We start from the raw sequence: 23,308 nt of genomic DNA on the forward strand, positions 1-23,308 counted from the left end.
TGCAGCAGGAGTGAGGAATCTCCACACCTCATGCATCCCTGCATTGGGAAATGCCACCTCAAAGGAAGGGAAGCAGCCAGGGCCAAGAACTCAGTCTCTGTGTTAAGCTTTTCTGCAGGAGAAAGAAAAGGCACAGTGGTAAAACACCTGTGAATCCAGCACTGAATGTTGGTTGGAATACCCCAGGACAGGAGGTCTGCAGCCCCTGGGGTACAGAACAACTCTTGGGTGCTTTCATCTCGAGTGGCAGCGTTCAGTGCTTGGATGGAGATGAACAGCATCCAGAGTTTGGATGCTCTGGCACACATGAGAGCCAATGAAGCTTTTAAAGGTGAGCATCACTTACAAAGTCCCTGCAGGATACTTCAGCATGCTGTGTAAGCAAAGCAAAACCTTCCTTTGAGTCTCAGGGTCCTTCAGCTGCAGCAGGATGGCCCCATTGCAATGCTGTGGATACTGAGTGCCAGCACGAGCAGGGCGAGCACAGGAGCATCGTGATCTGCACAGAGAAAATGTGTATTGCTTTTATTAGGGATATATGAAGAAAAAAGTCCCACTTTTAGCATAAAAAGAGAGAACTAGGACAGGTAACCCAGGCTCCAAAGACATTACAGAGAGACGTGGGTGAGTGACAAGTGACAAGTTGCATCATATTGACATTTCAGTACAGAATTTCTTCAGTTTTCAGAAGAAATATTTGCACACTTGAAATTTGCCACCCAAAAGTGAACCAATTGCACAAATTCATCCATTCTTCAGCACCACATGGCATTTACCTGCTCTAGGCAGTGGCTGTATGACCAGCTCAGGACTTCCAAGCACTACCCATGGATCCTGGGGAGGCAGAAATTTGATCAGAGGTGCAGAAAAACACCCAAGTGGAGGAGCTGGAATTTGTGTGTGTGTGTGCCAGGCCCTTCTAGGAGAGCCATGGAGACTCAGGACACCACTGACACACCAGCTCCACCGTCCCTGCTCCCTGCTGCTGGTGGGAAACACTCTCCCCACTCACACTGCCCGGCCCAAGAATGCGGATGCAAACTCTTGGAGAAAAAGGGCAAATCCAGGCTGATCCAGACTCCCACACAACTGCTCCTGTTGTGAAATCCACCACGTGGGAGCTGGCGAGGGGTTTGAACAAATGCCATAGGAATTTCTGCATCTCTGTAGCTCTGCTGCCTCTTCCCATGCTCGAAGGGAGGGATGTGTCTGCCTGGAGGGAGCTGGAAAAGTGACATTGCCTCTCTCTCACTCTCCAGCAAGGAGTGGACTGTAGCTGACAGCTGATGACAAAACTTTCTTTGCTTTTCCTTCCGTATGAAGTATTGAACGTACTAAAATAGGAGAATGATTACCCCAAATTGAAATATTTCCATATGAACAGTTACAGAGCGTTCATTAGACAATAATCTCATCAGCATCTCTGAGTAAGGTACAGCACTAGGAATCATCATAAAAATTCCTCTTGTTTGAATACCAAAGCATCAATGTAGCTCATCAGGTTGTTCTCATTAATAGCCCCTTTCCTTTCCTTGGGGCATTACTTTATGATCATACCCACCTCTTCTACCTCTTTCAGTATCACCTCGGGAGGTTTGAGGGGAAATCCAAGGGACGGGTAGATTATTTACCCAAAAATTAAACAACTAAAAAGAAAATGGGAAAAAAAATCACAAAAAAAAAAAAAAAAAAAATTAAACTCACCCATTAGCTTGTAACACTCAAGCGTCTTAATGGAGGAATCATTTACATGAGCAACCACATGATTTGGTTGGAGTCACATTTTGGTAACTAAAAAATTTTAATGTATAGAAAGGCCTCCTCTTAGTTAAAATTCTCTACAGAAATGAATGGGGCCTATCAGACTTTTTTAGATAGAGCCTATAAACATGAATTAAAGAAATACAATTAAGAGAAAGTGATAGTAAACTCACGAAACAATGAAATTACATTTTTAAAGAGGTAATAAAGCAAAAAGATAAAGCATTTCACAAAGAAAGCTCCAAATATTTAGTAAGCCAAAGCACTTCTGTTTTGAAGTTAGATCATTGATTTTATCTTTCACATGAATTATAAATCAATTACACTCAGGATCGTTAAATTTCACAGCACAATAGCCAGCTGCATTTTATGTGCAGGGAAGTTACTCACACTATTTCTCAATGTTATGGATAAACTGGCTGCAGGATTAGATTCACAAACCTCTTGCTATCTGGCTAGAATTTTTGCTGTTTTCTGCAAAATCAGCAGAAAAAACCCCCAGATACACGTGCAATTGTTCCTCAGACAAGAGGTTAATTCTGGACGTTCACACAGCATCCAGCAAAAAATAACTGGAATGAGCTTTTCTTTCTACATGCACAAATAAGGTCAATTTTCTAGTAGTTTTATCACTGGTCTGTTTTTAAAAAAAGGAACTGTGGTTGTGCCTCCCTTGAAGAGACCTGATTCCTCCTCTCTTCCACCTTATCCTTTCTTGGACTGAAATTCCTAGGAAATAGAGCATGCCGGTGTTTTGTGTTTTTTTCTGGGTACTGATGCAAAAAGTACTGACAAAGGCAAAGAAACAAACAAATCCCCCCTTCTAGAAATCCCAGGTATGCAGAATCCTTCTGGCAGGAGGCATTATTTCAGGCAGCTGTGAGCTGTTCACACCGAAGCCCTGGCTTTGGATTCTGTAGAGCTCTGTCTCTCTCAGCCTGACACAGTAAGAAGCTCAGTGCACGGGGTTTGACTCGGGCTGACTTGTTTTTCCTTAGGAAAATGACCCAGCTGTTTCAGAGAGCAAGGCTGGGAGCAGATGACACTGCTCCATCCCTGCTGGGAACAGGACTTGGGATTTCGCTGAACAACTTGTGGTTTAGAGGATAAACTGCAGGGGGACAGGAGGGGTGGCAGGGAGGCACCGCTGCTGACAGCTGGGGAGCTCTGTCCCCCAGCTGGCTGAACCTGCAGCCAAAAATAATGTTCAGTCAGGAGGGCACGGAGGGCTTGGGTACAGTGCAGAAACCTCCCTTCCCAGCAGGGCTCTCAGAACACAGCCAGGATCTTCACCCAGTCGTTGGGAAGAGCACAGGGGACCCTTCCTCACACTGGGCCTCCCTCTTTACAACAAGATGAACCCCCTCACACACATGCTGCATGCATTATATACAGATTAGGTCATCAAATCTTTCTCACTCAGCCTTGGATTATTCCCTTCATTGTTTTCCAGTGTGTAGTCTCGGGCAATGTAGTAGTTTTTAAGATGCAATTCAGAAACATGACAAAAATCTGTTTACAGAACTAATTGTCTGAGGTACAAACAGCCCGTGCTGCTGCACTCCTGCCAGTTCTTGCAGCCTTTATCATGAGTCATCGTGATCCATGCTCTGTCTGAACTCCCAGTAACTGCAGAGGGGATTGCATAAGGACCTCAGCCTTTGCACTGTCAAAAATTATTTTCTTCCCTCTACACTTAAAAAAAAAAAAAAAAAAAACCCAATCCAAAAATCCCTCCAAACCACACAAACCTTGAAATGTGACCCAAGAGCCACTAAAAGCATAAAAACTGATAAGAGAAACAAGAAGACATATTCTTCTTCAGAAAAATAAGTCCCCCAAGCCATACAAGAGTAGCCCTGACACTAAGGACAGGCTCAGGATTCAGCTCAAGACTCTCTCACAGACGCTCACAATTGTAACATCACGTTTGAGAAGCAGCACAGCCAACACATCCTGTTCAACCTGTGTCCATACTGCATGTGACAGAATATGGATACAGCTGCTCTGCCTGCCCCTGCTGCCAGCCAGCACCACCTCTGGGACCCCAAATGGACAGTGAACACCGGGCTGTGCCTCTGCAATCTATAGAGGAGAGGAAAATCAGAGCATGGAGGTCACCAGGGGGGTTACAAGTCCTGCTGGGTGGGTGGGGAGTGGCATCTGACAGCGGAAAGACACAGCACTTCAGTAAAATTTACCCTGATCTTTCAATGTCCTCTAAGTAGGAAAAAAACATTTGACATCTGTTTTGTTTGAGTCCTTTCAGGTCCCAAGGATGTTGCAGTGCTCCACATTGTGCTCTGAGATGCTATCAGCCCTGGGGATGCTTTGGGATTGTTCCAAGGGGCAGGAAGGGTCACAGCTGCACTGGACACAGCACCCCCACTTAAACCTGTTCTCTCTCCCCATCTCAGGAGGGACCTGGGCTGACTGGAAAGGACGTGACCTCAGCTTGCTCCAGTCCTCTGCACCACCCAGGAACACCCCAAACCCACGTGTGTCACAAACAACAGCATCTGTGGTGAGAGCAGGAGACTGGGAGTCTGGATATGCACATCCACGTCCCTGCCTGGACAAGGACCTGCCTGTGTGGCTTTGGGGAGACAGGGCCGTGCCCCCAGCGGGCCCCAGGGCGTCTGTCAGGCTGGTGTGAATAAACCCTTGTGCCTGGAGCCCCACTCTGGGGCTGGCTCAGCTCCCACCCTTCCCCAGCAGCATTTCTGGGAGGTCCATGCAGAGAGGAGCCCAAGGAGGACACCCTGCAGCAGCGGCATCGTCACACAGCGTAAGAACTACCAGAAGCAAGGGGCAGAGAGATGTCACTCTGACACTAAAAATGTGTTTGTGATTCCAAAAAAGAATGGAGAAGGAAGCAATGAGAGCACCTCTGCCAGCCCTCAGCCTGCCCAGTAGGAGGACAGGTTACTCATTACCTGCTGGATGAAGCAAACGAAAAAGGCAAAGCTGGGCAAAGATAACAGCTTCTTAGTTGGCTTACAAAAGCATTGTCACCTCAGAGACACAGGTTAAAAATTAAAATGAAAATCAATGTTTATCTAGGAGTAAATGATCTCTCTCAAAAAAAAATTGAAACTTCCCCTGTCAGGGCAGGGTCATGTCACAAGTCACAAGAGAAATCACACAAAGGGAAGCCCAGAAGAAAAGACAGGGAGCTCTGGGACTGAACCACCCCCAGGCTTGCAGCTGGGAAAGAAAGTTATTCCTTGGGCTGTGTAGAACTATTTGGAGGTTGAGCCCATCCAAATCAGACGCTCTTGGACAAAGAGGATCAGAGAGCAGAAACTGAGATCCCCCTCCCTGCCCCTTCCCTTGGAGCCAGCCATGAGCAGGTGGAGCTGGGGGCATGGACGGAGCCCAAGACTGGCAGCTCCTGCCCAGGAAACCCGAACTCAGGAGCAGGCAAAGCCTCCCAGCAGCCACGGCCGTGAGGGCGAGGCCGGGCCCAGCCCGGAGCCTGCCCTTCCCCTCTGCGCCAGCGGCCCTTCCCTCCCCACTGCTGTCTCCTCGCAGGCCTCTACGCAAGCCCAGGGCTGCGGGGCGATTGTCCCAAGGGCAGCAAGGGTCACACCTGCCCTGGGACGCTGCTGGGACCCCGGGGGCTGAGGGACAGGGCAGGGCAGGAGCCGCAGCCTCCGGCGTGGGTGGCCTCGGCAGCGCTCTGCGCTCACGGCCGCAGCGTGCAGGCGGCCACAGGAAAAAACGGAGCCCTCCTTCATTTATTTTTCTTGCAAGCTGTGTTTTAGATGTTCCCCTGAAGGGCCCTTTGAAGCAGCACAGGCTGCCCCAGACCCTTCTGCTCAGCTAATTAACATGTGCCGACAGCCAGGACCGCCTGGCGCAGCTGAGCTGGGACAGCCCTGACCAAGCTCTGGCCCAAATCCACCCCCCCAAACCCACCCTCAAACTCCTCTGCGCCTTCCACAGCCGAAATGCTGCTGACCCTGAAGCCAGCGAGCTCCTTTAAGCCATTAATCCTCGTGCAAACTTTGCTTTCCAGGCTGGAGCTGCCTATCGTGAGCTCGGGTCTCGGAACAGAGCTCAGGGGAACCGGCTCTTACTGGGTTTGAGAGGTTTTGGGTTTTCTGTTCAGAGCTGCAGGTTAGGCACTTGTCAGAGGAAGGTTCAAGTGTTTAAATGGTGTTAAGTGTGATACCAGCTTCTACAGCCCTGTGTAGATTGTCTCTAAAAAGCCCCATCCTCTTTCTCACTGCCTGGGGTCTGTGACACATTGCAGCAGCAGCACTGCACACTTCACTTGAACGTGAAGTGCACTCCAGCTAAAGTAATGCCATTATCCCTGGCTTGGAAAAGAAAAATCCAGGTGGAAAAGAGAAAAGATTGGTTCAAAGGTCACAAGAGACAGTGCTAGAAACACGATCAGAACCAGTCACCACTAACAGGTGCACCAAAAGGGGCAACACAGTAAACGTGCCCCCAGCAGATAATAAAGTTAAAATCTATCAAAATTCAGGTATTTTGTCACCCATGAGGTACTTGAAACATGACCTGCAGTTGCAAAATCCAGCCTGTGGTTTTACACCTGTGGTCTCAGCAGCGGCAATACTGAGAAACGAGCTCATCTCCACCTCAGAGCTGCTTTAAACAAACCCTGACTGCCCTGGAAGCGTTTCAGGGGGTTCCAAACTGTGGGGTTCAGAAATGCTGATGGATCGTGCACGGGATCACCAACCAAAGGGGCACAGTGCTCCTTTGGAGGTTACACATTAATATTTAACCCAATCACTAATTTTAAGTTAAAATGTATCAGTATTATCTGCCCAGGTTAACAGCAGGGACAGCCTGCAGTGAGTGAAGGAGGCATTTGGCCGTTTCAAAGCAGGAGCACAGCGCCAGGCACCTGCATTTCCCTCTTGACTGATTCTTCAGGAACCAGACACAAAACCCTTTGAGGTTTGCTCCATAAACCGTTAGCCAGTAAAAGTGTAATTAGGTCGGACACATATGGCCTGAACCAGTAAAAATTCAGCATTGGTGACTACAGTGTTATTAACCTCACAAAATATGGATGTATTTCAGAAGCTGCTGGGCTGAACATTGAAAACTGCATCACGTTCAGCCTTCAGCAGTGAGACTTTGCTCTCCTAAGCCAGCAGAAATGGCAAAAGGCAACAGTTTTACTAATGAAAACTGCTTTTTTCTCACTACGATTTCAACGAGCACGAAGACACAAAAGATCTTTTCCGAAGACACTGAAATATCAAGGTTGAGTCCACCTGTACAGGCAAGCAGAACCTTTACCCCAGGCCTGTGAGCCTCGAGGAGACACTCTCAGCTCCCCACCGTGTCCCCACTCTCTGCAGATGAGCAGCAGCCCCTTGGTCCCACAACTCCTCAGATCAAGGCGTTTCCTAACTCCAGAGAGAGGGGATGGCCTCAGCTTGCCATCTTGATCTATGTCTCATCTCATCTCACTTATTTTGGGCCTCTGTGGTGTGGAACGGGATTCAGAGGGTTCTGAGCTCTAGGATGAGATGCCTTAGGGAAGATGCATCAACCTCAGCAAGGCCAACTCTCGTCCCTTTGACCTCAGCTGAGTTTTCCCACTGTTGATTTTAAGCTTGCCGGTAACAACAGCAGGAATTCGGGACGTGCTGCAGGGGTCAGTCCCTAGCAGGCTCCAACAACACCCACTTTCCCTTTCAGGGGTGCCAGTGATGCTGTGTCCAGGTCCCCTCTGGATCTGCAGTTCCTCTGGACACAGCAGTGAGCCACACGCCGCTGTCACTGGCTCCACAGGGATCTGTGGCCACACCTCGAACTCTGCTCACACAAAGATGTGCACATGAGGGAGAAGGGCAGAATTTAGCCCTAATTTGCATGTTCTGTCCCTGTAATAAGCTCTGGGAAGCGTCTTTAAAAGGAGACTGCTTCCTAATTGCTTCTTAAAAAAGCCTTTAAAGTGTACTCTTTGGCATGACTCAGGGGTGCATTTCTAAATCCAGTTTCTCCCATGAAGTTTACTCTGGCTCTTTGGTTGGGTTGCATCCATATGCTATTTTTTTTTATTTTTTTGGATCATCAAGCCTGTTTACAGCACAGAGGAACAATATGGGAACAGAAATAAAGCTGGGCCAAGCCCAGAGGAAGGAGCCCAGTAATGGCACTGCCAGCATCTCTGGCGTGAAGAGCAGGAGGCCCTGCAGCTGTGCCATTCCTCAGTGAGACCAAATTCACTTTTCCCTTCTGGTTGTGCATTTTAAACCTCAGTTGTGTTTGATTTACCCATCATCTGCAGACTTAATAGCAAACAGTTAAAATGCCTGCATGTCCTTCTGCTGCCAGCTTGGGATCTGTGGTGTATTACAAGAGAGAATATTCTCTAGAATACAAAGGCTGAGGGACTGGCTGTCACAACAGTATCACTTTTGGCTTCTCTAAACACAGTAATCAAAGTATTTTGAAGAGTAGCCTACAGCTACTGAATACTTTTCTGTCTCAAAATAGACACAAGCCTCCTCCCACCTTCTGCCATGAGCTCTTTGGTCACTCTGAGGTTTCGGTGGTCCAGTCCAGCTCCCTTTGCAGTATCCAGTGAGCTCAGCCCAGCCCGTTCCTGGTTCTGCGATCCAAAAGCTGCCAGGTTCTTCTGTGAAACAGAGTCAAAAGGACACAAAAATGTTCACAGGGAAGGTTTGAAAAAGGAAAGCTTGTCTATGTTTGCATTTACATTTTTAATATAGTGTTGTCTAGAGGCCAGATTTGGGGAGTGGAAACCAGGAGCCTGGCTTCTATTTTCAGCACAGCCACTGATTGCTCTGTGCTCCTGGCAAATCTTTTAATCTCTTTTCCTCTGTTTTACCCATCTGTAATAAAGGGATGATCAGACCTCCCCAGCTCTGCCTTGTGTGGCAGCATCTTCTGATGAAACACTGCAAGGACAAAGCATTAATAATCATTCCATATAGGAGAGCCAAGAGGTCACAGGTATTTAAGTACACTTTAGCTATTCAGTGCCCCTTTATGCATGCAGCAAGCCTTGACATTAATAGAAGTTATATATTAAAATGGAATGGAAAAGTAGGCCCTTCAGGGCACAAAAATAACCATATCCAGAGCACCACTAAATAAATACAATATAAAGATTAAAATCAGCTCAAATACTGAACAAATTGAAAGGCAAGGAGACTTTTAAGAGGAAAAACAAAGTCATGCAGCCCTACTCCCAGATGACAGCTAACTGCCCTCAGCACAAAAAAGGGACAAAAAGGAGGGTCAGACACCAAGAGGGGATCTTACAAGCAGCCCCATAAGTGGTTCAATGTTCCCAGTTCTCCATTTCCTTACCTCTATGGCACCTTCCTGAGGAGGTACCAAGGAGGTGAGTAAAGGACTGAGCTCCTTAAATGCTCACGTTTAATTGACCCTGTAAATTATCCCACGCCTTCATCCTCCACATCTCTCCACTTGTCTTCTCCTCCCACAGAACTACCCTGGGGCTGCCATCCTGCACTGCAAACCCCTTCCCTGTGCTGTTCCACAAAGCCACTGCCTTTTGGATCCCTGCAAAATGGTCACAGCTGGGATATGGCTACCCAGGATCTGCCAGATCTTCTCAGCCTGCTTAATGCCAGCTGCTGCACCTCTGGCCAGATGTCTCACACTCACTGTCCTCATCACTTGTTTGATTCTCAGGCCAGGGATGAGCTATTCCTATCATGAGCAACCTCTGCTCATTTCATTCACATGAGCAGCTGCACTGGCAGATTTTGGGGAGGATTTGAGGGATCTTGGTGGCGAGCAAAGATCTCTCCAGTGGACCACTGCAGCCAGAGCAGGGTGTGTCTTTAAAACCTCCAGCATCCTCTTGTCTACTCCTTCAGTCCAGTTAATGAAATCATTTCACACAAATCAGAGTTGCACAAAGCTGTTCAGCAGGCAAGCTGCTTATTCCTTGCACAGCCTCCTGGCTCATCTCAAAATAACGTGCATATGCTTTTGGGGCAGAGACCAGCGTTTATTTTGAGAGATGCTTTAGGATCAGGACAGTCACCGCCAGCTCATCACATTTACTATTCAGGATTATTGGACCACAAGCGACCTTTTGGGTTCTTAAGACTTGGATTATGAAGGGCTTTACATACTAAGCCTAATGACTTGAATTACAGCCTTAGCATCCTGACAATCAGAAGGGGACTACAAGCATTTTACTTTCTTCTATCCACAAAACAGCTTGGGTTGGATTTTGAGTCCATTTCAAGGCTGTGTCAAGCTGGTGCCCATCAGAATGATCCAGCTGAGTTGCAAGAAAGGCAGGATGACCTAGGTAAAGGTCATGTCTGAGAGAAATGGCAGGATTTTCTAGATAAGCCAGCTGAGACATCTGTCTGCTTTCCTCTGAGACAATTATTTTATCATTTCCACATATTTAAAAAAATCACTCTGAAATACTACAGTGCATTTTTAACCCATGGGGCTGTGGTAGCAGTGTGTGGTATTTTGTCATCTTCAAATCTCAGTGGCAAAAAGTTTTATGGGATTGTTAATTACCTTCCTGTAACCGGCTGAACTCGAAATGCCTTTCAGTCCTTTAAAAAAAAAAAAAAAAAAAAAAAAAAAAAAAAAAAAAAAAAGGATACAAGTATCAGCAACTTCTGTGGCACGTGCGCTGTTGTTGCTGGTTTCAGTCAGCACACAGTTCCACCTTACAGTGACACTGGTCTCTGTCTAAGAGGTGAAGTTTCTGTTCCCCAGTACCTGCACTCAGGTGCCCTTTCCCAGAACCAACACCAGAGCACACCCAGCACCTCTGGAATGTTCCTCTGGACAGTCCAAACCCCCAGAGCCTTCAGGTGTAGAGCAGGTCAAAAGTTTAACTTGACCATCAAAGCACCTTTATGAGGGAGACAGGACCCAGAGCAATGATGCAAATCAAGGCTGATTGATCGGTGCTGCCGGCTGCAATCCCGTTCCATTAGCAAGGAGAGGGAACAGCGTCCCAAGCAGAGCAGAAAAGTACTGTTTGCAGAAGGGCAGCATTGGTCACATTCCCCTCATTCTCCTGGAGCAGTAAACCACCTGCAGCACCTGTTTGGGGAACAGCACAAACCCAGGCTCACCTGCCACCATTTCAGCTTCTGCTGGGACCCCTCAAAACAAAAGCCAAACAAAAATGAACTGAGATGCTCTGTCTGCTCTGTTTTAGCAGGGTGATTCAACAAGAGTCACTGTTTTCTCACTAAACAATGTCAAAGATATGCTCCTGAACTCTCTGCAGTCACTTTCCCCCCTCCCTTTGTCCAAAGACAGCTGCAATAACAAAAAAAGGATTTAGAAAACAATAAGGGAACCCCTGTTTTTTTTAGCGAGCCAATGAATATTTTCTAGGACTAAACCAACCTCTGGAATAGTTGCGAAGTTCGCTGTAGTCTTCCTTCCACATTCTGTGCTCTATAGTTGGCAGACCTGGCTGCTCAAAAGAGTAGCACAGTGAAGTGCAGAGAGCTGTTTCATGCCATATTGCTGCACAGGTGGTAATTTTTGAACGAGTTTTATCAGACCTAGAATCCAGACAGCTATACCTGTCCTATTTTTAACTTATGCACTTCATAACTCCGATGAGCTGTCTTCCCCCTCATCTTCATTGCTAATTCAGCCATCTGAACTATTCCATCTATCAGTTAAATTAAGTTGTAATCTGCTCAGGAGCTTGCACAGGAAAGCAAGAAAGATGCTGGATCCTATATTCATAATGCAACCATCTGCTCACTGCAGAATGTCCATCTCTGAGATTAAACACAACGTTAAATGCACTGGAAATTCAAATTATATAAAGTGTTTTCTTCTTTTTGTTCATAAAAATATCTGACAGCAGTCTGGGTTTTGACTGAGGTGTGTGTCCTCTACAAGGAATTAATAATTTCTAACAGCAGCATCACCCTGTACTGTTCCTTCACCATGTTCACTGCTCCCACTGCTCAGGGGCTCATGAACAACCCTGTGATTTGGCCAGTGTGTGTTTGTTTCCACGAAGGGACAGCCTGGAGAGTGATCCTCCATGATCCTGCCTGGAACCTGCATCCAGGAGCCAGAGGAGGCACAAGCACAGACAGGATGCTGGAAAACACCAACATGTGTCACTCCCCAAACAAGAGGCAGAGCCTCCAGGCTTCATCAGGGCACTGACAACCTTCTGTCTGAAGGTTCTTTTCCAGTCATCTCAGGCACTTTTACAAGTGCTTAAATAATTTCCACCACCTCACTCAATTTTTGTAAGACACAGTCTGAGATAAGGTTCAGGGTGGCCTCATCTCTTCCAAACAAAGTCATGTCCAGATGCAAGGTCTGCATTTGTTTGGTTGGACACATCCCCAGGGAACAGCTGGGTTCAGCCATTTTGAAGGAATGTGGGGAAAATTTTAAGGCTAGTTCCGTTCTTTTAACTACAATATCAAAATCATTCAATCCTCAATGCTTCCTGCTCTCCCAGCGGAAGTGCCAAGCACCTGAAAGCACTTTTTCACACAAAGATAGAAAGTGGAAGCACAGTTGGCTGCACGGAGGTGGTGTGGGTACAGCTGGGGACCTAAAAGGGAAGTGTGAGGACCATCTGCTGACGGATGCTCCTGCTCACAGCAGGCACTGCAAGCTGCCAAAAATCTCTGGTAAGGGTTACAAGCAACAGCTGTACTGACCTGAGAGGGATCACAGCCAAAGAGAGGATGGTACGGGCAGAGCTGAGCAGTCAAACTGGAAATCAGCGTTGCCTTTGACAGTCCCGCAAGCTGCCACTGAAACAGGAGAATGAGGCTTGGACACAGGCTGAGGCTCATCACAGACAGCATCTCACGGGAGGCAAAGGAAAACCTGAGCATTAGCACCACTTCAGGTTAGTTCTTTAACTGAAACCAAAGCAGGCACTTCCTTCACGGGGCTGGGAGTGACCTGCAGGCAGGTGAGGTGGGTGAGAACCATCACACTGCTGCGCTGAGTTTGAAGATTGTCCAAAGTAACTTCCACAGCTGCTCCATTATCCACTTAGTTCAAGAAGCCCAGAAGGTGCTCCATGGACTGCAGCCCTCCAGAGGGTTCCGAAGCTGCTCTGAACACACAAATCCTCTGTATTTATGTTGTAGCAACACCATCATCACAAAACAGCACCCGAAGTCCTTCCCGGCACTGAGATGTCACCCATGCAGTGAACTGGGCTGAGGCCACTGCTGAGTGTGCTTAGACACTGGAATTTCACCCAGATTTTGCCTGTTTAATGCCAGCAGCTTGTACACAGGGCCCTGCTTGCAATCAGCCCTGGTATTTTCAGCTGGCTTGGCCCTAAGCACTAACCACAAGACTTCAGAGAAGCTCCATATTTATTCTTTCCAGCATATCATAGTGCCCCATTAAACAAGGACAAAAGATATCCTTATGTAATAGGGATGTTATTTGTTATTTTAACCTTATGGCAGCCAGGATTTGTGCCAGGTGGCGTTCTGCCTTAACCAGGGAACTTCAGGAGGTTGCATTCCTCGCTGTCATCCCTGCCCTCTGGCACTGTTGATGCCCATACATGGTTTCCTGGATGCCTGTCCTTGTGCCTATCTGTGAGCGTTTATTTGTGACAGCTCACGGAAATACCATGCCTGTTTAACAAGGTAAATCAGGCTGCTGATCAGCCCTTCCCAGGATCCTGCAAGAGCTTCTGCTTCTAATAAAGGGTCCTGTCTATGTGAAATCCATGAAGTCTGTTTACACGTATCTATGCTACCAGAGAAACACCACTGCTGTAGCTGAAGCTTTCAATTTCTCCAAACAGCTTTAGAACAGTTTGTTTAGCCCAATTAAACCCACAGAAAGCAGACAAATAACGTGGTGGCAGCTCCCAGCAGCTCAAGAGTGAGAATAGGAAGCAAAGAGGGCACTAAGCCATGGGCTGAGCATCCCCAGCAGCTGCGACCCCACAGCCTCCCGGCGCTCCACGGGCTCACGTCCCTGCTCGCCTGGCAAATTCCACCAGAAGCATCCCTGGGCCAGATTTGGGCAATTTCATGGAGCTTAAGTAAGCCTGGCTGGTACAAAGGATGCTGCCAAAGCCTGTTGTACCTCCAGACCAACAGAGGGAAACGCAGTGCCAAACATCCTTTGGGTCCAAAGCAGCTCAACAGCAAATGATGATTTCCACGATGCCATGGCTATTTGTAAACAAGTAAGAGCGACAGATCCTGTGTCCCATAGCTCACAACTTTATAAAATACACATGGGACCTTGAAGAGAATAGATGTAAGTTGTCACAGGTGTGATACTTCAATTAGCAGAAATATTCATTAAAAAAATCTGAGTAACTAAAGCAAATAGGGAATGTAACTTCACGTTCCTATGAATAGAAGGGTAACTGGCAATTTTAATTATGTGCTCACATAATTTAAGAGAGTTTTGCTTGTTTGCTTCTAACACAATCCCCCTTCATTCAGTCTCCAGTCTGGAGGCACAGAGAGGTAGAATTTTAATTCTTCTGGCCACTTATATACATGTCGCATTTCTTGACCTTTAAGGATTTGATTTTGAAACCTATTTAACTTTTTGACGTAGGTGTTTTTGTGGGTTTTGTTGGGGAATGCCAAATATTTTCTGCTTGTAAGGAAAAAAAAAATCAATAAGAGCAACTGTATGAGTGTTCTTCTGTTTGTACCCAGAGGGCCCTCCCTCCCTCTATGTCTGGAACACCAGTTAAAGTTTCTTAGCAGCACAAGCTTCTTATTCAGCTTTGTTTTGACAAAGAAAGATAAACCTCTGTTTTGCTTTGCCCTTCCCCCCACCATTTACTAATTAGTTTTATTTAATTTACTATTCCCTGCTCCTTGCAGGGGAAAAAAAACCCACCATACTTAAAAATAATAATTATTTAAAACCACATTAAGTTGTTGACTATGTAGGTTCTTATGAAGAATTTAGAACAGAACATAATTATAAATCACTGTGAAAATGAGCTCGTCCTGCATAGGCAAGGACATTTAATTGTGTCCTTGTATGACTGGAATCGCTGTAAACAACTAATATTCCTATTTGCAGGGACAGAAATAACAAGCTCATTCAGCTGTACAGAAAGGAAGACATAAAAGGAAACCAAAGGCTAAACCAGAATAAGCCACTGGAAAGTTTTATGTCAACAAAACTGGATTTAAATTAAGTAACATCAATTCGGTATTTTGACTGTAAATGAATCAGAACATTAAAACATGTTTTAAAGGGAACATTTATGATGAAACATCTATGACTAGTTCCTACACCAAAGGAATAGGAAAGTTCCTACTTATTTCTGTGCAGGATCAAAGCCCAACTGCAAAGTTTGGGACTGTTTTGTAGATCTACCTTTTGAAAATAAGAAGAGCAGCAGAACTGCAAGGAAAACACTGAATAAATAACTTACCAGTTGTACACAAAGGAAAACACAGCCCTGACGACATAATTAAGAAGTTCCATCCTACCACATACGCATGAAGGAGTAAAATTCAAATTACACAGACAATTTCCATTCTTATGTTTTCTAATTTTCTGAGTGCTTGACTTTGCAATTTAAATCTCTTTTGCAACTGCTTTTTTTGACACTGATTTGCAGAAATGGGAGTGCATTTTAATGTTTTTTTACTTTGCCTTACTCAATGGCAAAATTCAGAAAAACCCATGTAACAAAACCAAAACCCCCAAGCTCAAACCAAAGATGTGCATTTCCAAGCTATCTGAAATAATGGGAGGTGAATCAATAATCACCTTGCTTTAAAATGAAGAGAAACACAGCAGAGCCATTTTTCCAGTTTGCTTCCTTATTTCCTCTCAAATAAGGAAACAAACTACACATTCAACAGTTCCAAGATGCCCTTTCCAAATGCAAACAGAATTCATTTACACAGCAATTTTACAATGATGATAACAAATTAAAATTGTGGGCAGACAGCGAAGAACCAAATAGATACACAACCCATAGCAAGGATCAGCCAAATTAAAGGGAACTTCTCCCACTGTCAAATTTTGAGTAATTAGTACTTCCATTAGAGGCAAAGTTCCAGCTTTAAGCAATTCTAAGTAATTAGTGCTCCTTTATTTTGCCTGCAAGTCCTGACTTCAGCATTCTCTTAGGACATGCATTCTGCTAGCCAGAGCTACACAATGCAGGTTAACTCAACTAGAAGGTGATCAGCGTAGGCAGATGAAGATGCAATTTGTCATTCTGTACACACTGTTACTTCCAGCCAGGGATGCAATTTTTATTAACACAGCAGACTGATTCAAACAGGAGCAAAGACATGATTTTGTCCTATCTGTGCCCATATGATTGCCTAACATACAAGCAACGTTGAGATTTGGAAACTGTACACGACCAAACAACAAAAAGTGAATTAAGTGCCAGATTACAGCTTCCCACACAGCTCCAACCAGCTACAGGAATTCAGTAACTGACTGCACACTTAATAATTTAAGATAAATAATTTAAAATGCATGATGGAGAAGATTCTTCTAGACTTACTCATCACATAATGTAAATCTAGGGATGAAAATGCCAGGCTGAGCAGGAAGCAGAGGCTGGTGTGGTGGATAACACATGGACAAGGCAAGATTTGCTTGGCAGAGGCACGACAGCATTTGCAGCGTGTGGGATAAGCTCTCTGGGTCCTCACAGTCTTGTCTTTTAAACAGGCCTGGCAATACAGATCTCCCAAAAATGTGTGTTCTTGCATTTCCTAGGTGTTGTGAAGACGACTTGTTTGCCAGCCAGCTGAAGATTCTTGAAGAAAAGGTGTTAAGTAAAAAAAGGAAAAGCAATGGAAGTGTCCTTTTCTATTTGCGCTACAACATCAAGTATTAGACAACTCTTAGAATATTTCATATTGAGCTCTGATACACAAGACACAGCACTACCAAGCAGCAGTTTTACAAATCTTTTGCCCAATTTCAAGACCCCTCTGACCATTGGACAGTACCTACACCAAAGGCACGTGGCAGGAAACACCACGCTTTGCCTTCTCTGCCAAACACAACCACAGTAACAATTATCTTCAACTGCAGCTTCTCAATTTTCCATAACTGCAAGAGGCAGAGCCCCAGGACCATGATCTTGACCGAGAATCAGTAGGACTGAAAGGAAAGCTGGAACTGCAGCTGAGGAAGAGGAGAGCAGAGCAGGACCTACTGCCAGGGGTCTGTTACTGTGCTGGTGAGAGGCTCTAACTGCTCTTTTGCAAATACCACTGTTCATGTGGCCTCCAGATTGACAGGCCTCGTGTGCTTTTGATATTAATTGATATAAAATGAAACATGACATTCTTGATCTACAAAGCTTCTCTTCTTACAGATTTGTCAGCATTTACACATGGACAGAACTAAGGACCAAGAAAGGCAAATCTTGCCAAATACGTCAAAATCATAAAAGGTTCCCATATTTTTGCCCAGATCTTACCTTTATCATCTTCTTTTACAACTCTTTTCCAAAGTGCAGCTGCAATGTGCTTGTGCTTTTAAGCTAGAAGATATGTTAAGTGCACATTTTTGTGTGACAGAGAAATCAAAAGTGGCAATGTTCAAATATCTTGAGGGAGAACAAAAATTCTTCTCTGACATCTAACAGGCAATGATAAACTCACAAAAAGATACTTTGAAAACTTCACCCCTGAGAAACTCCTGTTTTCCCTCACGGAAAGAAACAAGTATCAGCTTTTGCTTGGAGTGACAGCAGGTTTTCCCAGCTGCATATTCTCACATGTAAAATATATGACCCCAATGATCTTTATGAGTTCACTAAATGTCAGGATCACTTCCTTTTATTACAGATCCTTTTCACCAGGTTTCTCACTGGAAGATCAGTGCTATACAGCTCAGAAGGGCTTTGGCTCTGCCCCCTCTGCAGCCCTCACCCAGCTGTGCCCCAAGGTACCGTCAGCAGCTCAGCGAAGAACCTGGACACTGCTGCTCAATTCTTGTGCCAAACTCCATCCCAGCTATTCTTTTAGAGGACATGCTGGTTTCTAGTCTTTTTCGACTGAAAACATCCTCCTCAGCAAGTCAGAAAGCATAAGTTATTTGTTATTAGCAATACTTCTCATACTTTTAAAGATTTGCACTAAGCCATGACTATGAAGGCTGTCAAATCCTCTCAAATGCTTCTTATTGGAAAATCAGGCCTGCATATCCATGGATCCTCCCCTCCTTCACCCACCCAAATTAAAGCTGTAATTCCCAAAGACAGCCACTCTTCTAAAACACCACACATTTCATATAGTTGTCATTAATAAAGTACGAACAATGTTTGCAGAAACGTTAAAGAATCAGGTCAAGAACCCTGTCTGAACACCAGTGTTATTAAATAAGCCAATCATCCAACTTTGAGTAATTAATGTCCTTGGTTTTTACTTGAAAGCCTCATTTTCAGCACTTTCGTAAGAGACAAATGTCCCATGCCAAAAGGAATGAACGTGAATTAACTGTTCTGCATGCCAGTTGGAGGAGGAAGAGGAAAATGCAATATTGGCAGGCTGGATACAGCACAGCACTTCTGATTGTAGGGTAAGTTTAGCTACAACTTGATGATTTCACCACATATAGTCAAGGATTTGTTCTGTTCCCATCTGTGCATCACATGAGTATCTAAACAATTGCCCTAACGCATTTGAAAACTTTAAAATTATAAAAGGAAAACTAACAAAGCTGATGGTTATCTCCAGATCACCGTGTGAAGTACTAATAAGCAATTGTGTTGTACAACCCGTGTTCAACAGACTGAAAATGATCTTTCCCAAATCCAAGTGACATCCTTCAGAAGCTGAAAGTGAAAGATTACAGCTGGCTGAGCACGTACTGTACTGTACACTCAATTTAAAAGCTGCCATTGTAAAAGGCCCTCCAGGCTTTATGTTGGTTCCTTTGCTCTTCTTATTAAGAGCTGCAATGTTCCTCATATTTAACAGTAATTAGAGGGGGAGATGGAGAAAAACTAATGAGAGGGAGAGAGGTTTCTTTTTCTAAAGAGGTGCAGTAAGATTAATAGCAAGACTACAGGTTACATATTTTATTTTTATTTAATCAGCTCCAAACACGATAAATATCTTCAATTAGAAAAACTTACGAGTATAAAATTTAGTACTATCTTTACAAATCCTTTACAGCCTCTGTGTCACATCCTCTCCTTCCCTCCACCAGACAACAATTATGACACAGAAATACTCTCAGGACAACAGCTGCAGAACTTGTCTGATGCGCTCGCACTTCTCCAGCAGGTTTGGGTCTTTTCCATCAGAACCATCAAATTCCTTCATAAAAGCTTCAGCTTTCTGCACGGTTTTGTCTCGTGCACCGCCCTGAAGCCCTTGCAGATAATCCAGTAAAATGGTGAAATACTTGTCTGGAACCTTGAAAAAAAAAAAACAAAAGGAAGGAAAAATGGCTTTATTCTCTACCCTCTCAATATGTAGTCACAATCATGTCACAGCATCACCTGAAAGACAATTAGGACAACGGCACAGGCTTTGGTGTTTGCCACAGTCCAACTTCAAGTGGAAATCCAAATGGATTTCCTGTAAAGGTTCCTGTAAAGGTTCAAGCTGCCAGGAGTGATGGACCCTGGTGAGAGGACTGTCATGTGCTTGGATGGGCAAAGCATCTGAGAGGAAATGCTCAGCAGATGTGGAAATGCTGATCAGCAAACACTGCCTGACAGGGAGCCCAAGGCTCTGAGGGTTGGTGGAAGAAAAAAACAAAACACATTAGCCAAACCCTCCTTTTGGAAACACACATGTAAATCTTACCAAATTCGGTGAGAATTGCATGCGTATGTCTGAGGGAAGAATTTTGCTGGAATTTCCCCGGCTCTTACCCAAAAATTGTTTGCTGAGATACCACCCACCACTGCACACTTTGACAGAATGCTTATACAAAGGACTAGAATTTAATTTGAAAAACAAACTGAAATTCAGACATATGGAAATAATTTTAAAATCATGCTGACTGAAACTGATAGGCTCTACCAACATGTCTAACACTAAAAGCACTTTAGTCATCTACAGTTGCATTATCCACATTTCACTCCCTTTCTAATTAGTCAGAGATTAAGTTTTAGCTTATCTGGTACAACATACAATTTAAATGATCATTATATTAATCTTGACAAGAATTTAGCAAGGATTTTGGAATGATTTATTCAGTACTTCATACTGAAGTACTTTTAAAAGGAGTAGGTGAACAGACCTATGCTGATCTTAGCAGTTGTGTATCTGTGGAACAGGTTTCAGCCAATAACAGGATATTTTTTTGCTGTGAATCGTGAGATGTTAAAATGATCTCATCCTGAAAATATGTTTCTCCATGTTTAACTTTACACATATAACTTGACATGAGTCAAACACATACGTAAGTATTTAAAGGATTCGAGACTAATTATTCGAGGGCGGTTTCAATTCTGCACAGTATCAACATTTCAGAGAAGACAGAGCTTCAACAGACACTTAATTTACAACTTATTTCTCCGTGGACATTTGGCAGCAGAACTTTGATCACTAAAACTTCTATCGCTCCAAAAGAAGAGGAAGAAAAAAATATTCCAACACTGCCTTCATCAATTAGGGGTACTACAAAGCAATAAATCAAAACTTAAGTCTGCGTTCAGCCTCATAAGTTGTACACTATGGAAAACCTTCTAATTCTTCACACAAACACTCTTGCACTAAAGAAACAATGCAGTTACAAAAGAAATATTAATTTTACAATGACTAATACTGACATGGGTGATATATGAAGTGTTGTTATACTATACAAATCAAACACAGTGAAAAATATCTACATTTTTGAAAGTTTTCACTCACAGTAAGCTGGTACTAATAACAGATGAACCCATTTCGACATAAACGATTCCAGTGTGACAGTGTTCCTTTAATGCAGATTAAGTACTGAGCTTTGAAAGTCAGCAACATTTCCACATTTCAAACCTTGGCCAAATTATCTCTGTAATTTACAACTCTTGTTCTCAGAGTGCATGGCATAGACATACCTGTGGAAGTAGTTATTATTGTATCATTTAAGCAAAATGCTTGAGGGGGCAATTGAAAGCCTGTTCTAAATTTAGAAATCCTAAGTGCGCAGACTTAACATGAAGCTGCCTGAAGCCTAAGAAACATTTAGCATTTGGCCCTAAGGGTGTTCAAGTGTTCAAAAAGTCTGATTTTTTCCTTTAACATAACACAGTCCTGAGGTTTATTTCATTAGGAGCTCACAACACAGCATCCCGTGGGCAAGGTAAGATTGTATTTCCTCCTGACTTACACAGTAGAGACAGAGCAAGGACTGGAACACACAGCGAAAGTTAATGAAAGCCAAATTTGAATTCTTCAAACACAGTAGTACAAAAGCAGTAATTTCAGGGGTCTGGGCAAGGTTTTCCAAGGAGGAACACAATCCTTGTTCCAAGGTCAGTTCAAGGCTGGTTTGAAATTGGAGATCAAGATCCCCCAGCACGGCTCTGGAAGTCGAAGCCAGGCTTATGGGATTTTGTTATTATTCTTTTGTTAAACTGTTTTGACCTTCTTCTTGTTTCTTTTTCTCTCTCACACGCTGATCTTGCCACTGTCCTAACTTCCTAATATGCACTGGAGCTGCTTAATATGGAAATAATCCCAAGGCAAGTAACTCCTGTCTTTAGGAAAAGGAGGGAAACACTAGAAAAGAGAACCAGGAAAAGAACAGTCATCACTTTTAAATTATCCTCTGCAACTCTGTACTTTCAGACCTGCAGACACCCACGCATTTTGCAAAGCAAACACAGCCACCAGCAGAGAGAAGCTCAGCTGGTTGCTGCCAGGCTGCATTTCAGGTCACCTTCCAAGGAAGCTTCAGCCACCCCACCATGCCCTGAAGTCCACAAGCTGAAGACTGATCTAGTAACTTCCTAAAAATGCTGTGCCAGATAATAAAAGACCAACAAATGACCTAGTGTTTATTTTATCCTGGGTGCTGGAGAAGGATCCACACCATAGGTACACAGGCCTGGCTTGGAAGCTGTCAGCCAGCCACCAAATGGATTTTAAAGGAGCTTAAAAACACATTTATCTAGCAAACAATTTTAGAACCTCAACCTACTTCTTACAGAAAGAAGACTATCAGTACAGGAAACTCAATTCAGGCCTTTGCATGGCTCTTCAGTAGGCATCCAAACGATACCATGAGATCAAAGATGTGGCTTAGGAAGAAAAGAAACTTATGTCTCCCTTTGTACGTTAGTCATGCTTGGATTGCCAACAGATTTTATTCTGTAATGGACAGGAAGTTGAATTTGGGTATAAAAAAATACTCAAAAGAAGCTGGGTGTGCCCTCCCTATGGCCCTGATGAAGAAAGACTTCATCATATGCTTAATTATAAGCACTTGAGCAGTTCTACTAACTTCACTGAATGTGGATGCAGATGTTAATCATTCTCTGAAGTTTATATTCAATGCTCCTCTGGTTATTAAACTACAAAATACGTGAATTTAAATAAATCAGAATACTTCCATGAAAATTTTAAGAAAAATGAAGTTTCATTTCACTGTTGAGAAATAAGGAGTTAAACCGTGTTTTGATACATAAAACAAATGCTACTTACAGTTCATTGTGTCCCAGTAAATTTCAACACAAATCCCAAAGTAAACAGGTAAAAAAAGCAAAAACATCCTTCTGGCTGCCAAATAATTTCGAGGTCGCTTTGAAGAGCATACATGATTTTGAAAGGCTGATAAAGACTTTTAAAGGAGAATCTTAAAAACCAAGACAGAGCAAACAAACCAGAAACCCAAATCAAATTTGTATTCTGCAACCCATCTTTTTAAAGCACTTACACCATGTGAACATTTTTGCCTTCATGAAACTCTGCTGTTAATTATCTGGCTGTCTAAAAAGGTAACACCCAACGTCAGGTGATTGGCTTAAGAGCTGCTGACTAATTTGGGTCAGAACTATTGGTATGAGTAAATGTTCAAGTGCACACAAAAAAAAAATCAGCAAAGCCTAACTGAATGTCAACAGAATGAACCAATAAGTGAGGCGCTGTGCAAATGGGCAAAGGTTTGTTCTACTGCACAACAAAATGAATGACCTGACACCCTCACTGGATACCACAATGGTCAGATACTTATTGGAAATTCAATTTATGCTGTATTTTAAGTTATGAAATGGATTTCAGTATGGATTCAAGCCTGGCTTCTGGTTATACTTTATGCTTTTCACAATCAACATCAGGTTTCACTTATATTCAAATGAGAGAGCTATTTTAACATCTTGGCAGTACGGCTGTACATCTTCTATGGAGCCAGAGATATCCGAAACAATACGAGAACTGTGGTTTGCAGTACTGGGTTCCACATTAGGAAATTCAAATTAAGGATATTAATCAAATTCTCAGCAAACTCCAGATTTAAATAAATAATGAATCTGCTCTCTTTATGCTTTCTATACATCAAGTATAAAAATCTAGCATACACAGGACAATGATCACCAACAAAATAAAAAGATCAATGACAAGCAATTAAAATCCTTCAGCATCTTGGTTAAAAACAA

General features: G+C 43.8%; 1 protein-coding gene across 3 annotated transcripts in view; it reads right to left on the bottom strand.

Annotated features, from left to right (window-relative positions):
- Positions 1-17,006: 17,006 nt before the first annotated feature.
- The window catches only part of C15H7orf50 (chromosome 15 C7orf50 homolog), a 122,117-nt gene continuing 115,815 nt past the window's right edge, over positions 17,007-23,308 (bottom strand). For 2 of the 3 annotated variants that reach the window (XM_040078864.2, XM_040078865.2), the window contains one exon: positions 18,782-19,136. In XM_040078864.2, coding sequence (XP_039934798.1) covers positions 18,954-19,136 — 183 coding nt within the window. In that variant the 3' untranslated portion in view covers positions 18,782-18,953. Of the gene's footprint in view, positions 19,137-23,308 lie in introns of all 3 variants that reach the window. The other variant, XM_040078863.2, reaches the window with a different exon arrangement.

Source organism: Hirundo rustica, chromosome 15, assembly GCF_015227805.2.
Source record: "Hirundo rustica isolate bHirRus1 chromosome 15, bHirRus1.pri.v3, whole genome shotgun sequence".
Lineage (NCBI taxonomy): Eukaryota > Metazoa > Chordata > Aves > Passeriformes > Hirundinidae > Hirundo > Hirundo rustica.